Here is a 17,400-nt window from a genome sequence, read left to right on the forward strand (position 1 = left end):
CCATCATTTTAGCTGACAGATTTTTTGTTAGTGTAATGATTCCTGTAGATCAGCTTAGTGCAACAGATAATAGAGGTCTGTAAGCTCTTTTTAATAACAATAATAATAAATTTTCTTTATAAATCCCTGTATGTCTCCAATTGAAATCTCAAAGGGTTCATTCACACGCTGATGGTGGCAAGTTACTAGATTTCACTTCATGTTGATTTCCCTATGTGAGCTGAACAAGTATTTCTCACAGAAATGCACATTTAATGTGTTTCATATTTTTATGAAAATATGAAGATGAGATGGCCACAGCTACAGTGAACACCTACATCATTGCCTCAGACATCTCCTGGTTTAAGCATGTGGCGTGTTTCTCAAAGAAAAGTAATTATATTAGCATAATTTTATGTTTTACATTAAAAAAATTGTCTCATAGAATTAGCATGAAATCACATTTTAAATTTTTAATGAGACATCAAAGACATACTACAACTATTACACACAATTTCATGTGTTGACAAATTATTTTTTTAAAGTAATAAAGAAAACAAATTAGGCATTGGTTTTCTTCATTACATTAGGCTGCCACATTGGATAAAAAAAAAAAAAAGCTCATGCTAAATTAAGATCAGTTTTAATTTCACAAGACAAGCTATTGTTCTACTTGAAGCAAAAGACAAAAGTTCATCACCATAAAGTTGCTGATCCAGCAGAAACAATGCTCAGAGACCCCTCTGCCGCCTCTTTGGCAGAGATCCGAAAGGCAGTTTCTGCTGGTGTATGTGGATATGTACACTGAGTATATGAATCTTGGACCTGGCTGTATTTCCTGATCTACTCAAAGGTGAGAACTAACAGCATAGACCAGACCTCCTGACTTTCCTGCAACAGAATCCTCAGCGCTCCTCTTCTGTAACTGATAAGTGCTTCCGGCTGAATTTTTATTAACAGCTAACAGCTAAACTGGAGTTAACAACCTGCCAGGTTTTCAGGTAAAACCTGTCGGCCTTTGTTCTCCTATCTGTAACTGTAAAATCTGTTTAAATTTACTCCACTTATGTCATGTGGAATAACATAAAACGAGACACAGTTGTGTCTCTGTGGCTCTTGAATGCACAAACTTCAGTTACAGATTTAGTTTTTTAGCTACATGCAAGTACCTATGGTGTTTAGAGAGATTTTATAAGCATACATTGAGATTGATAAATATACACGATGGCTTTAAACAGAACTGACTGATATGTTGCCAAACTGTTCCTAATAAAGACAACTGTTGATATCAAATATCAGAAAGGCGAGCAAAGATATTTTATCTAGTTATGTCTTGTTATAGCTCTTAACGGAAGAAGGGGGTGTAAGGGAGATTATGCAAAATAAACTTTTTTGAGTTTTTATCATTTATATCAAAGACATCTAGAGTGTTGCTTTGATTCTTTTATGCTTGTTTTAGGAATTTTTTTATCTCCAGTGGCGGCCATTTCAGGGGTCGCTACATATTTGCTTATGCAATTTGCCGCATATTTACCCAACCAAGATTCTGCCCCAGGCGTCGACACTTCCTCGCAACTCCCCCAATTACCAATTAGCAAACTCCTGGCGGAACTGCGAGTCAGATGAGCTAACTACTTTTCCGTCCAAAAACCAAGAAAGATTGTACACAAGATAATGCAGGAGCATTGTGATGACCTGCTGAAGGCAGGGTGTCAGAAAGAGTCAGATTTTCTTGAACAGGTTTACCAAAACCAGAGATTAGCTACAGAATTCTGGTCGTCTCTCTATTGTTAAAGAGGATCAGACCAAGGAGGGGGAAAACCTTGACAACCTCTAGCTAGAAACACTCTCTAGCTCTTTGCTTGGGTTTCCAAGTTGTTCCTGGTAAGAAGGAACATTAACTCACTTCAGTTAGCCCTGAGTCTTGCACAGGCTTTCCTCTGTTGCAATGAACAACATATGTTGAGACCATCATCCTGGTCACTTTACACTTGGCTGAAAACTGATGAACAGGATGTTCAGTTAGTTAAGTGACCTATTAAGTCATAATAAAAATTTATTTTTATCTCAAGTTCCAGAACTATTTAAGCAAGATAAACATATCAAATCATTATTTAAAGAGGGAAGACCGCAAAACAGGATGAATATACTCCGCATACTTTTACAGAAGCATTGTTTAAAATTATAATTAAGAAAAAAAGATTGTTTTAGTTGTAATATTTCAGTTCTAAGTTGATGTGTAATGCAATGCAGGGTCATCATATCAGAAGATAAAAGAAGTCACTGTAGCAAAGGTTCAATCTAAATGGCATAAATGCAACAGTGTTGTGTTTAGCTGTTTAAGCAGATCACAAATTTTTTATTGTTCTGGCCTGTGGTAGCTGTTAATATGACATCTGCAGCTCTCAGCTCGGCTCTCCATGCCAACCCTGCTGGCGGGAAACTTCAGCATCCAGCGCTGCAAGTGGTAGTAGAGTGGTTATTCTACTACCACAAATGCCACCAGTGCTAATGCCAACTCACTGACAGCCATGTCAGAGAGTAGGAGTAAATCTTAGGAGCAGCATTCAGCAGGGGAGTGAGCTACTTCTCTGTGCATTCAACAGTCACAAAAAAAGAGCAGTAGACTCAATTACTCTGCTTCTGTTTAGAGCAAATCTAACTAATTAAATAGGCGGAACATTAATTATTCAACCAGAGAAAGGGAAGAACTTCCGACAACAGGAGCAGGCACTGAAGGTGCTTGGAAGCGGAATGATTGGAATGATCCTCTGCTCCTATCTGGCTATAAAACAATCTGCACCCAGCATGGTTAATCAATAAAGCCTCGCAGGAATTAGCAGCTGCCTTAAAGTGTTTTGACTGACAAACACAAACAATCATCCATTATTAAATAAGTACCACAAACAAATCTAACATGGGCCCTGAAGGGAGGAGCAGACTACTACAGGTTAAATGGAGAGACAAACAAAAAAAAAACTTAACTGTGCTGATGGAATAGAGAAGAGTAAACCAGATTTACATTTCTCCATTACCCAATGATTAAAGGCAAGGGCAATCACATCTAAAACTCAATCACTTCAATGTTACTGCACTGGAATTTAAAGTGACTTATGTCAGATATCCTTTTAAAAAAATACTACAGGAACCAAAGGAAGAACAAGAACATAATTAWTTTCTGGTGCATTGCAAATATTCACACCCCTTGATAGTTACCTGTTTTTTCACACTTGCAATAAGAAACCTGTGGGTTTTGTTCGAATTTCATGTGACAGACCAACAGGTGGTGGGAATGGGTAATTATATTAACGCTTGTCGTTTTAAGAGATTATATGATGAGTTATGATTTATTGTGACTAATTCTAACTGAAGACCCCCATTAACTGAAAGACTGAAAATATGGATTGATGTTTAATGTTCGTTTTGCCCAGGCTTTTAGTTTAGGTGGATACACATGTCAATGGTAAAATCGAAGTTGTCAGCAATATGTACATAAATGATATGCTCTTAAAGCTGCAGCATGTAACTTTTATAAAAAATGTTTTTTTTTTTGTTTTTTACATATTTGTTCCCCACATCATGCTCCAAAGTGTTTTTGTGTTTGATTTAATAAAGTGTCCAAACTTACCTGGCTCAAATTAAAATGTAGTAGAATCTACTTATTTATTATTATCTGTAATATTACTGAATATAACATAATTTGTTTTTGGCATGTAAATCCAGGTCATGGAAAAGCAAATCAAGAGAGTTTGGGAAGACATTGACTGTTCAGTTTTGTCTGGCTTAATTACCTGTTGCTTAGGTCTAATATTACTGTCTCTAATGGTTCCAGCTGGAGGGCTTCTGAAGGAAGGTTATGGTTGGCTTTGGAAGGCAATCAGTCTGCTTGTAAACAAAAAGGTCATACATGTAGAGGCGAGCTGGAGAATCAAATTTAGGAGGTTCAAATGCCAATAAAGGTTGGAGGGACTACTCAAATACAGAAGTGGCTTCCAAAGACACAAACACCCAACTTTCCTCAAGAGAAGGAAAACTACATAAACTGAAAAAAAAAAACAAAAACATAACAAGCGGTAACCAGTGTTACTTAGATACTTGGAAGGATGGGACCAGAGCACTAATAGGAAAGCAGTCAGTGGGGTTCAGGGAATAACTGACCACGACCGGAATAGCAGTGGTAGGGGAGCAAAGGGGGTTCAGATGTCCAGGCCAGCATGACAGAAATGGAAAGTTGGAAAGGCTGGGGAAAAAAAAGCTCAAGATGATGAAGCATCAGGTTTCTTTGCAGGCTGGGGGCATGACCCACACCCTGGCTCTGTGGCTTGAGTGGAGAGCCAGGCGGAGACGGAGAGTTATTAGAGGACATGCAACTAAATCAGGGTCACAAAAGAAGTTATGAAATAGTAAGGCTAAGGTGGGTCTGTACCTCATCTATACTTCATTAGCTGAGAGTCTGGACAATCAGCTAAAATAACACATATTGTTGTAGAGTGGCTGTATTGTGACCACATCATCTTATCAGAGAATATGTGATGAAAAGATCTGCATAATTCAACATGTTACTAATATGTTACTAATAATTACAACCTTTTTAACATACTGAGCGGTAGAATAGCCAAAGATGCTCCACTGATGTATTCTGCTGTCAAACAAGAATCGTATCTGAATAAAACTTGAAGCTGTTTAAATTCTGTTGTATTTAGGGCCACTGAAGTGAAATGAAACCCAGTTATGCAACATTACACACACTCCTTGCCCTTTTTGTTCCTGTAAAGTTGTTAACAAGTCATCAGCTGCAAGCTACAGTTAAGACCTGCTACAATTTCAAGGCGCAGTTTCTGGAATAATTTCAATACATAACATGATCAGGTAACTAGAAGACTCCTGTTAATTTGCCTGGAGGTTGACGCGTTGTTGTTTATAACCAGGCAGTTCTGATCATAGTTTGGTTCTACAGTACCTACACAGGAGTTGGCTCCAACGCATGCAGCGTACGTATTGTTGGCATTAGTTTTGAAATTTTATACAGTTTGTGTATCCTGTTAAAAACTTCACTCATTAGTTTAAAGAGCAATTTTTATGCCTGAATTGTATTGTGAACAAACAGTAACCTTGGTCACACAGCTCAAGATAGCTGCGATGATCCAGTTAGAGAGACTATTATAATAAGTGAGACTGAATTAGATGTATAAAACTTTACAGTTCAGTGCATTACAGTACGGCTGCATTGCAGTTTTTTGTTTTTAGTTTTATTAGAATTTGTTACAATTTTAATTCCATTTAGCTTTACTTGTTATTGCAGGCAGATCAGCTGCAACTTGAATATTATAAAAACACCCCCGTTTTATTATAATGTGCAAATAACTTTAACCCAGAGGCAAGTTTTAGTTTGTTTTTTCAATTTCTTAAGCACTTTACTCTCAATTGTAAAGATTAATTGAGCAGCTTTTTTCTAGTGGGTTTCCTCAAAAGTATATGAACTTACTGATCTTGAATCACGTTGTGAGTGCTTATAAGCACTTGATGTGTGGAACAAGAATAAAATGCCAGGAGCTCTTTAGACTGTCTTCCCACGTAAACGTCCACCCCCCCTTCCAGATGATTATTATGGAAACACGTCAGTGTGTGAAGACATATGGAGGAGGGCTTGCTCAGATTGGGTTACTGTTACAGGGTCGCAGGGATAGGGCCCGGGCACTGATACCAGCAGGCCCTCCAGCTGACAAAAGGTAGAGATTTATGAAGCAGCAACTAATGGCCTCTGACTTTCCCCTCCCCATTACCAGAACAAACACACGCACCTTCATGTAATAAGTACCACCTACACAGAAGTTCTGAATAGTAAATGATTTCATAATCCACCATTTATTTTTTGAATTTATAAAACTATTAACTAGTTTCATATTTTGTGTCTAATCAGTCTGTTTTTGTTTGCAACAACTGGGGATGGGTGACTTTACCAATCTCTTAGTGTCTGCGCATGTCTGCATTTACTATTAACATTAAAATTGTAAAATGAACAAAGTGTACAAACGATCTTGAGGTATTATTCTATATAATGTATATAGAATAAGATTTGACCACTAGATTAGCAAAAATAAACAAAAATATGACACAGAAATTGCAGTAATGGGTCACATCACAAGGGGAAGAAAGCTCAGAGGTAAAATACAACAGCAAAGTGGATCAAGTTCTTAATTGAATGCTTTAGTTTACTAAATTAAGCACTTAATTAATTAATCGCAGGATGCAGACAGAAGATGTTCAGTGATGACAATTTTGAGGAATTGTAGATCCACCAGTCCAGTTATGGGAAGTTCTTGGCAGCTGAGCCATTTACCAATAAGCGACACATGTTGCCTACCATGTGTTCTCAAATAATTAGAGGCCTCTGCCTGTGCCCTGTTAGGTTTCTGATTTATTCGGACAGCTTGACTCGTGGGCCACTCCTCTGGATACCAAGAAAACATTTACCTCCTTAAGTGGGAACGAGTCACTATCATCTCAGGGTCAAGTTTCTGTACTCAATAGTATTGATTACACATTTCAACACATGCTGGCCACCCCCCTCAACAGGCATGATCTTTCCCCTCTTGAAGACACATGAGATGATCGGGGAGTTCAGTCAAAAAAACACGGATTAAGTGGTGAAATAAAAACTATGGATGCCAAACAACAGATATTTTTTGAGAAAATTATTCAAGTTAAGAACTTCACCCCAGTGCAACAGAGTTGGTGCACAGTGGAAGAACAGCGTGTTGAGCTCAAATGAGTCAAATTTTAATTATGGCCAGCTGACAGTTTGATAGCCGCTCAGAGGAGGCAGAGAGACCTCAGACACAGTTGAGAAGGTGCAGTGTTCGGATCACTGGCATGCATGGCCCCTTGAGTCTTGAGAGGTTAATCAAAATGCCAAATGTTACAGTGCACCAGCGCAGAGAGCTATACTAAGCCCATCCAGCACAACACATCATCTTACATGAGAAGCAGAATCATTCATGCAACATAAGAGCCTCCAGGATTAATGCATGCAGAAGTTCGTGCTCCGTTACGCATCCACAGTAATGTGTGAAAGTTCAATATGTAAAGAGACCAAAAAAAAAAAGTTTGCACATCCTCTGTCTGCAAAGACAACTGCTGTTCCTCCTTAAATCATTACGGCAATGTTACCAAACTGAATATGTGGTTTGTCGCGTGTGTGGGGGCGCACATGTCATGTGGAGCATGTGCGAGAGAGACAAATGGTGACAAACACAAAGAGAAAGGAAGTGGGCGACGGCCGTGGCCAGAAAGAGAAGGCAGACCTCCACCTGTTTGACACAGAGAGCCTGAGAAAGTGAGCAGGAATGAGCAGAATGTGTGCGAGTGTTTTCGACCAACCGATAATACGACCAGGAATGGCATTTAGAGAACCGCATGCCAAAAAACAGCTGATGGAACCATCATTCACACAAATGATCAAAATCAAACGACTTATGCAGGTCTGATACAATACAGCGATGCTTTAAGCATGCACACAGCAACTGGAGTCGTGTGCAACTGGTTCAACAGAGCTGTATTAGTCCTCTGTAGACTGGCTCAGTCTGTGTGTGGGAATGTGCACGGACATGCACGGGAGTGTAAATGTGGGACAGTGAGTCAGTGAAACCAGACTACGGGACAAGTGGTCGCAGTGTGAAGGAAAAGTGGGAGAAACTGGATCAAGTGTGAACCAGAGAGTGATGCAAATAAACAAGCAAAAATAAACAAATGGCTGCTGAGCCAAGACAAAGTCAAAAAAGGAAACAGTGAGGAGATGCACAAGTCACAGACTTAGAACACACTGGCTGCAAGGATTTTTTTTAAAATAATCAGTCAGCAGGGACATGTAATAGCTGCTGCTGTACAAACTCCTTTAATCCCTTCATGTTTAAGCTACTCCTGTATTTATAAAGTTTGTGAAACAGGTATGAGAAAACAGAAGTGACATCAGGGAAGGTGGGAGACTCACAGGTTCATATCATGTTTAAAATAAAAGTGCAATCATAAGGTTTTTAGAGGCCAATCCAGGTTACATTATTCTTTGACATAAAGGAGAACATTTTTTGTATAGATGTAGAAGATTAKAAAAGAAAAGAAAGAAATTGCAAGATGCTTCCCATTTATGCATCAGAGCATAAATTGATCTTATTATGCATAAAAGTATGCATGCAACAGGGGAAATCAAGATTTTGCCCCTTTGAATTTCAATGCACATATAAACTATTTTTCAGACAGCTTCAACATCAAATCAAGTTTTATCAAGACTGATGGGAATAAAATTTTAAGTCTTCAACTTCATGTCACAATAAAAAAAAAAAAAGAAACCTTGAAGTAGCTGCTATAAACATCCTGACACATCATCTCGGGGACATCCTGATTATATCACTTCACGATAGAAAAAACAACACTAACAAAAATCTACTGRTTGATCACATGCTGAGTTTGAGATAAACTTGTTCATCATGGAGTTTTAAAGCACAACAAGACAACACACTGTGGCCGCAGACATCACCCCAACATRTCTGCATGTATCTGACATACAGCAGAATGCATGGATACATCACAGAGGAGAGYGGAAAATGTCAAAGAGATGGGCCTCCTTGCAAAGCAGCTCTCATGATTTATGAGAAAAATAAATGGGATCGCTGCAGGCACGGCAACAGGATCCGTGAAGGAAAGAGAGGCGGTGGTGAGGAGCGAAGATTCTTTTGTGGTGGTAATCGGCTCCATGGTGTCATGTTGGAGCGGGCAGCGTGTTCATAAGCTAAAGCTGAAAGCGTCACAGAGTCAGCCAAACACAGTCAAACATCTGAAAAGGATGTCTTCTAGATGCCTCTCTTTGAAGGTTTTCCAGACTTCCAAAAAAAAAAAAAAAAAAGACCTGTAAAGTGCTATTGGTGAAAGATGTCTGAGGGTATCTTCCACGCCTGTAGTTTGCTCACTGTGGTTTGAATTACATTAAAAGTATCTTATTTGCAGAAAAATTATCTGAGAAGTTTAGCAAATGATTTTGAAAAGATATCTTTAAAATTGCAAAGGGCATTAATGCTAAAAAAAGAAACATAGCTATCGCTCCCACAATGCAACGCATACCTGGAGCGTGCACGTGGCCGCTGMATCAGATCAATGTTGGATCATAATTCACACCCTAAACAAATAGTTAAGGAGTTAATTTGGAAGTGTACTGAGACAGYTTGAAGGAGGTGCATGGTTGTTTTGGTCAGCACTCATCCAGTTGCACACCAAGAAGACTAATCCTGCTGATGAGCTGATCGTCTTTCAACAATACAACATCCGGCTGTAAAAGTCAGGCACAGCATCTTTTAAAGGCATTCACATCCTTGAATTTTTTCAAATTTTCTCYACCTGCTTTACAGATCGAGAGTCTAAAATGTTTGCTCARCCCAACATACTCCGCACATACTCCTATAAACTCTGACTAGCTGTTGCGGAAGAAAAGCACTCCAAAGACATGATGCCTCCACTGTCATGTRTTACGGTGGAGATGRTGTGATCAATGTGTAAGTTGTCCACACRTAGTTTTCTGCATGGGCTTCAATGTTGGCCTCAGTTGACCAGAGGACCCTCTTCCACATGTTTGCTGTGTCCCGTTTTGCTTGAGGTAAACTACAAAGAAGACTTCCTCTGACGTTCTTTCAACAATGGATTTCTTCTTGCGACTCTTCCACTCAGACCAGWTTTATGGGTTGCACAACTAATAACTGTCCAGAAATATAAATCTGAAAGCCTGATTAGCTTTAATGTCGTAAAAAAGGTGGCAATGTGAAAAGTGATATTCAGAAGTAGGCTTAATGGTTATTATCAGCACAGCAAAGACAGCAACAGTGAGTAGAGAGACGTGCTGTGTGACGGAAAGAGTTCAGATAGAGAGCTAAAACGCTACAGAAAGCTGTCACATGGGGCCTGAAGCCGCACGGCTCAGCACTCTTCTTCACTGACTTCTGTCCGTTCCTGACATTTATCTGCTTTATTTGATTATCTGGGCCCCATGGATGCCTCTGRGTACATGGTAACACAGACACACACGCGCATACACACACCTCGATTCATTACGGTCCCAACTGCTTTCTTGGGTTTATGCCCTCTTTAAATTAAACCAGAGATAACCAAGCACCTCAGAACGCCACCTCCCCCGTTAACGTGGCCAAGAAGGCTCAAACTAGTAATTGAGGAGGAAATTAAGAAACATTGTTTGTGAGTGTATTATCATGCATGTGTGAGTGGTCATAAGGTTGTTTTTAACGGGCTCATCTATAGGGACTCTGCTTCCCATCATTAGTAATTCAATTTGCTCTTTATTAGCGGCTCTTATCAGAGGTGCAGACGGCTACGCGCAGCTTCCCTCGCTCCATCTTCCTTTTCACTCACCCCTGCTCCACCTTTCCTTCTTTCGAGTCTTAACACCCATCTTTAATTAGAGATGCACATGTACCAACTGCATGCCATTTAGGTTGTTTGTAAGGCATAAAAAAAATCAGGCAGAAAAAATGAAGGGTGAGAGAAGGAAAACAGGAGGAGTCTGAAAGAATGCAGGCAGCGTTAAGAGAGTCAGGCTGATCGACAAAGAGCCGTGAGGAGGAATAAAGCCTAATGTTAATAGTGATGGCTTTTCTAATGTCTTTTGACTTCACTGAGAATTGGAGATTACACCAAGATGGGCATGAGGCGTGCAGGGTGCGCACAGAACGACCAGAGGGTTGGAGGGGCCAGCGGAGGGAGAGACCGAGGGAGGAGGGGGGGGCTGTAAAAACAATGATTGCTTTCCATCAGGTTAGGCCTATATTCTACAGTTCGTTAAAACAATCCAATTTGCAAAAGGATAATTATGCATTAGCTCCTTTTTATCTGCTGAAGGGAGAGTGGTGCCAGGGCTTGATAGCAGCGGCGCCGCTCGCCTCCACCTCTGCAAATTACCCGCTATCGGCACTTGTTCGCCATCACGGCTGAATTGGGCAATCAATTAACACCCCCCCTTCTCCCCCCCTCACACTCCACCCCCTGCTCCTCTTACACGCTGTCTGTAAGCCTCTTCTGTGACAGCAGGCCCTGCAAAGCCTTCACAAACAGCATGTGGATGCGGTTTGCTGCCCTCTACTGGAGTAGGCTCAAAATATGGTTCTCAAAACATAGCGTATTTATCCTAAAATAAGAATACACTAAAAAACAAAAAGCAAAAAATACAAAAAAAAAAAAAAAAAAGAAGAACGAAAGAAACTGGCATGTAGGGAAACAAACAAAAAAAGGAGAGGGGATGATGGATATCAATATCTGTAACACATATTAATCTTTAGAAAATATTTGAATTCCAGAAATAATGGCAACATAACCCTTTCGCTTCAGCCATCTCTTCTCACTGATCACAACACTACAGGTTCAACCCGTTTTCCATGTTCTGCTTTATCTTTGTAAAATAAGGATTACACAATTCCTAAAATCTACCGAGAATACAGTTGTTGAAAGACTTCATACTAACGACACTAAAGTGTTTTCTTCTTTGATCGCTGAATCACAAGGTGAACTGCACTAAAAGTAAATAAAAAAACATTTAAAACACACATACAGCTCATTTACTAGATAAAAAGCCAGTCGGTTAGAACAAAATAAAACAGGAATGATTGGTCATATTCAATGGTCATCTTAGTTACTCCAGTCAGAGGACACCAACACACCAAGGAGTCAATCCTTTCTGCACCAAATCAGCCCTAAAACATGATGCTGCCATCCCCATATGTCACAGTTTGTTAGCCTGGTGTCCTCAGGGTCATATATGTCCCTGTTTTTCCTCCAAATGTCATTATGACCAAACAGTTCCACTTTAGTTTAATCAGAAGACAGGACATGAGTCCAAAATGAAGGTTTTTGTCTCTGTGTGCATGTGCAACCTGAAATCTGGCTTTTTCATGTTTTTATTTTTTGGAATAGTGACTTCCTCCATCCTAAGTGGCCTTTCAGTTCATGTTGGTACAAGACACATTTCACTGTGGATAAGGACACTGTCTTACCAGCTTTAGCCAGCATCCAAATGTCTCCATTTAACTAAAATAAGTCAGTTAACCTATCAGAGGTTTCTAAATCCATGAAATCATCATCTGGGCTTCCCCTGGTCGTTTAAAAAGACAGTAATCACTGTGTATGTAGACCTCTGATTTTCAAGACAAAATAAATAAACCTTTTACATATTACTTCTGTCATTTTTTGTAGAATTTAACAAAAATAAATAATTCTGGTCATTCTAAAGGGAATAAAAAAAATAAGTTTGGTCTGAATTAACTTCTGTCAGCGAGAAACAAAAAAACAAAATGTGTACRTTTCTTTTTATTTGGTTTATGTATAAATGGTGGCATTTCAAAATTTATTGAATCTCTATTGTAATTGCAATATGCACAGATACTGAGATCGCAAAGCACTCCAAATGGGATAGCCCTTTACCCTTTACCTTAGCTCTACCTTGGAAATTGCAAGTGAAATATAAATCTATCACCATTAAATTGTTGCCATGTATGGGCTTTAATTGTGCTTCCAAATAGTTTGTCCCATTTTCATCACAATTATCTGCACTAGGAAGGCAGAAAATGGCATAATGTTCTAATCGACACTTGGATAACTAACTTGAACTACAGGAGAAAGTGTTTAACACTGAACAAAACCATTATGTGGAACCAAGCATGGAGCAAGTATGAGAAACACAGACGTGACAAACTGTTGTGCTAGAAAACATCAGCCACAGTCCCTAACCAAAACATTTGGAAGGAAATTAATGGTGCACCTCTCAGCATGTACACAACACTAAAATTAAAACAGAAATCAGTCAAATGACAGTTGTGTTTGACTGAAAAATTAATAAGACTTTTACAATACACTGTGCATAACTGTGTCAGCTGGATGAAGACAAATGAGCCACAAAATCCTAGTTGGCAGGACTGAACCACCAGTAAAAGCAGAGAGTCTGTGAGAATTATTGATTGATTCAAACAATTTCTTAAATTTTTCGCAGCTCTATCCTGAGCAGACCCGGTGCTGTCAGAAGTGGTTCAACAAATAAACTTAAACACCATCTTATACTAATTGTCACCAATTGTATGCAGGACACAGAAGCAAGTAAAAGTCTCTTCTTATTTTTATGACAGAAAATTAGGACCATTTTAAATAAAAAAATAAAAAAACAATAGACATAGGAGGAATAAATAATTGTCAAAAACTTACAAACATTTAAATAATTTCATGTATTTTCAAGAAAATGTTTTTTTTTAGATTTTCTCTCATGTCAGAAAGTCATCAACTTGTGAGAAAGAATATAAAATTCTACATAATTAAAGGCGTACATTTATGATATTAAATTTAGGGAATTCTCCGACATTGCAAAGTCAGGAATTAGTTTTGACATATAGTTCTGATACAGGAAAAGAGCCAGGATGTAGCACTTACACTTTGGAAAACATTCAGATGTGCATCTCCTAAATTTACCAGAGGACTTCTGTCACTTTTTGTCACAGATGTCTGAGTTCATAATTTCAGAAAACTTCAGTTTTTCCTCTTACAAATTTCTAATTTTATCATATCAGAAAAAAATCCTAGTTTTACTATCAGAAATATAAAGCATTAATCATCACAAATTTATGTAAATTTATTACTTTTTCTTGATAATTTACAAATTTTTTTGGCAGAAATATATCTCACCGACGGCCATGGTGTCGGTGAGATATATGCAGATTTTTCTTTAATCTGCATTGGCCCTGATAATCTGTTACAACAGACCACATTTTAAAACATTTGGGAAACAACAAGTGGAAGAAAAAAAAATGCAGATTTAAAAATGTAAAATAATTGCTAGACATTAATTAGCAGTTCTGAAGCTACTTTAGCCAGCAGCAAAGGACAACAACCAAACTATGAAAACCCAACACACTCTTATCAATGTCCATTAATTATTTTGCAGATAACTGATCAATAACTACAACTCAATTCATCCTTTAAGCTGATGTGGGTTTCTTACTTGTTTTTGACGAGGTCGGGGAGAGACGCCTCAACTTGTGTCTGCCAAAGCAGACCAGTTCCCTGGAAGGCGTCCTCCGAACTCCAGCAGGACTCCTGGTGAAGGAGTACATTCGACTACGCAGGGGAAACTTTCCTGTAGCTGGACTGCTCGCCTTCTCTGACACAGCGACACTGAGGACAGAGTAAGAAAGCATTAGAGAACAAAGCTTTAAGGTGAAGAAGAGAACAAAGAAAAAACAGAACTGGTGAACATAAAGAGCAGCAAAATAATACAAGTATGCCTTAGTAATACAGAATGATAGACATATTTAATTCGTTTATTTCTGTACATTTGTAAAATTATGTTTTCAAATAATTGAAAAAAAAATCAAAATCCAGCTTCATGGAAAATTTGAACATTATATAAAACCAATTACATGACATTTTGTACAGAAATGTCTTCTGCTGAGGTTTTCAGGAAGACTGATGGCAGCCTTCAGCTCATCTGCATAGTTGGCTCTGGTGTCTCTCATCTTCCTCTTTTTAATACTCTGGATTCTCTGTGAGGTTTAGGTCAGAAGTGCTTGCTGTCCAATCAGGCGCGGTGATAAAATGGACACCATCAGGTACGGATACTTTTGTCAGTGTGTGCAGGTGCCAAGCCTTATTGGAAAGGAAATCTGCATCTACATAAAGCTTGTCAGCATGTTTTCGCTTTTAATGGTGTTATATGAGATTATATTTCTGAAAACTGAATATTTCAGCAGCTCAAAGCCACGCCATCTAAATGATTACAAATAAATTCTTACGCCACCATCTATTAAATATATTAGCTATTTAAATTGTAATACTGATATGCATTTATTTTCTACTTAATTGAGATGCATCTTTAAAACTCTTTGCTGCCACCTTCTGGTAAAAAAAAATGCAGAAAGCTTAACTGGTAAAAATCTGATCAGTAATAACTGGGTGAATCAATGTGTGTAAATGTACCTGCTGGACTTCCTGATAATTTTCATTCTGCTGCGGAGCTTAAACCCAGCAGGGGAGGAAGAGCGAAGGTACGCCCTCTGAGGGACAGTTGGAGAAGAATGTCCCGTTTTCAGCCCTTTGCTGCTTTTCTCCGCTGTCCAGTGGAAGGCGGACCTACGACGAGCCACCGGTGTAGTTCCTGTCACCGACCCGGCTGCAGTCTGACTTCCGGCCTTCCAACGGTAACGGCTCATGTGTGTTGAGCTGGCAGAAGAAGCTGTGATTCCCCTCTTCGGCTTTCCAGAGGGCGTGGAGGCTGGTTTGAGTTTCTTGGCAACATCTCTCTGAGGATTAATCAGGGCTTTGGGAGACAAAGGCTTGCGCTGGTTCTTAGTTTGGACTCCTGAGGAAGAAACCCATCTGTACTTTGAAGTCTTGGGGGCGACGRTGACAGGACTGAGCTTTCGAGGAAACTTCCTGGGAGGCGTTTTCTTACTTGATCCACCTGATAACGGACTCCCAGCAGTTGCTGCAGCTTTGAGGACAGACGTCTGAGAAGCTGTGACTCTGCTCATCGGTACGGAAACAGAGCCGGCTGCTTTGGGCTCCAAGCTCACACTCTGACTCTTCACCCAGGTGAACTTGGATTTTTTTAGAAATGGTGCATTAACCTGGCCATGGAGGGTCTGTGGTGAATGTTTTGATTCTTTGGAAAGAGAAGGTAAGGTTGGAGAATTAGTAGTCTTGCAAGTTTCTGGGCCGGTTTTCTTGTTCAGGGAAAGTTTGTTCTGTATTTGAATCTTGCTCTGAGAACTTGTTAACTTGTTGGCATTAACAGAAGCGGGAGCCTTGAATGAAGCTTCAGTTTTCTGTGCTGGCAGAATGACGAGCCTGTTTTCAGCCTTTTGTGCATCTGGCTGGATATTGGTGCTACCTGAACTTGAACCGTGCCATTCAGAAAGTGTGTTCAATCGTTCTGCTGCTGCTCCACTCACTCCAGTTTTCCTGACTGTCATTCCCGCTTTCTTCTGCGTAAGATTCCCTGACAAAGAAGTAGCAGCTTTGGAGTTAGATTCACGCCCTGTGCTGCTGATTGTTGCAGAGATGCTGCTAGTTCCATACTGGGAGGTAACTGGATGAAGGGAAGTGGAGGGAACGGCTGAGGGTACTGGTATTGTCGACTGGGGGCAGTTGTTCCTCAGAGAGTATGTCTTCCTCCAACTTCCACGGCTCTGAGGAGTGTACGGCCTCCCTCTGGAGATGTGAGGATGGACAGCAGACGTGCTGAAACCTCTGGCTGTTGCAGAAACCTCAGGCTGCCTCCGCTCTGCTGCAGCAACAGGTGCATCTCCATGGACGCTCTTATGCTTATTGATAAGATCTGAGGATTTTAAAAAATTGTTCTGATTTAGTTATAAAACTCATTAGATGCTTAAAATAAAATAAAATAAAAACACAATAACAGAGGAAAATAACTGACACAAACAGCCTTTTTGAAGACAAAGCTAAAATCTTGAATGGTAAAGTAACAAACAAGATACAGAAACAGGTCCTCCTACTTCAAAAATCTGTATATTTGGTCTGAAATGTAAAGTTCTCCAAATTTCAATATGGGTTTGGAAACAGTTAATGGAGCCATCCATGAATGATAGAACTGGAGTGCAAATGTGTTTGGCGACAAGAACATTTGTGAAGGAGTCATTATTTTGCCAACATACAGTCATTGTAAAAACAAAGCACACCTTCTTTCTATTCCACAGTTTACCATATCGGCATCATAGAAGTGATCTGGTCTTTATCAAGTTAGATATTTTTAATCTAACATGAAATATATAAAATTTAGTAATGTTGGATTTGTTATTTTTGTCCTCTTGATGAGTCAGTGCTGTTTGAGCCTGAGCTCTCAGACAGTTGGCCTCATATTTGATTCTAGATTACTTGACAGCAAAACAAGCCCAGGTCATCACACTAACAAATTTGACAGTTTAAATCAAGGTGAAGATGAACATGGTGGTCTCTCCCATCAAAATGAAATTGCTCAAGAACTATTTTGTGTATTCAGAAGAAACGTTGTAAACCCAAGTCATTATGTTATCTTCTTTAATGAAAGAAAGAGCTTTCTTCTTCATCCCTTCTAAACAAGTTTTACTCTGTTTTTTTATAGTCTTATGACGTTTAACATTTAACTTACTAAGACCAATTGACTCTCAGGGAGTTGGCTGGGACATCCCAGTCCACCATGCCACTAAATGTTCCATCTGATTCAACTTCCTGACATACCTGAAAACTGCAGTCATTTCAGTACTTTTGCAGATAACAGGACTGTTACATGTACTGAAAGTCTGAGGTGTAAAGAATGAAAAGAAACCATACAAGTACAGTCCCCTGATGTGCCCCTATGCTGCTGACCACCTGGTCACAGGTTGTTTGTAA

The 17,400-nt window shown here is 39.4% G+C and overlaps 1 protein-coding gene across 2 annotated transcripts in view; it reads right to left on the reverse strand.

Moving 5' to 3' along the window:
* The window catches only part of zc3h3 (zinc finger CCCH-type containing 3), a 67,320-nt gene that overhangs the window by 48,987 nt on the left and 933 nt on the right, over positions 1–17,400 (reverse strand). For both annotated transcript variants that reach the window (XM_008406744.1, XM_017304565.1), the window contains exons 2-3: positions 14,989–16,348; positions 14,015–14,187 (exon numbers count right to left, since the gene is read on the reverse strand). In XM_008406744.1, the coding sequence (XP_008404966.1) occupies positions 14,015–14,187; positions 14,989–16,348 (1,533 nt within the window). The remainder of the gene's footprint in view (positions 1–14,014; positions 14,188–14,988; positions 16,349–17,400) is intronic.

The sequence above is a fragment of the Poecilia reticulata genome, linkage group LG4, assembly GCF_000633615.1.
Source record: "Poecilia reticulata strain Guanapo linkage group LG4, Guppy_female_1.0+MT, whole genome shotgun sequence".
In the NCBI taxonomy this organism is placed as follows: domain Eukaryota; kingdom Metazoa; phylum Chordata; class Actinopteri; order Cyprinodontiformes; family Poeciliidae; genus Poecilia; species Poecilia reticulata.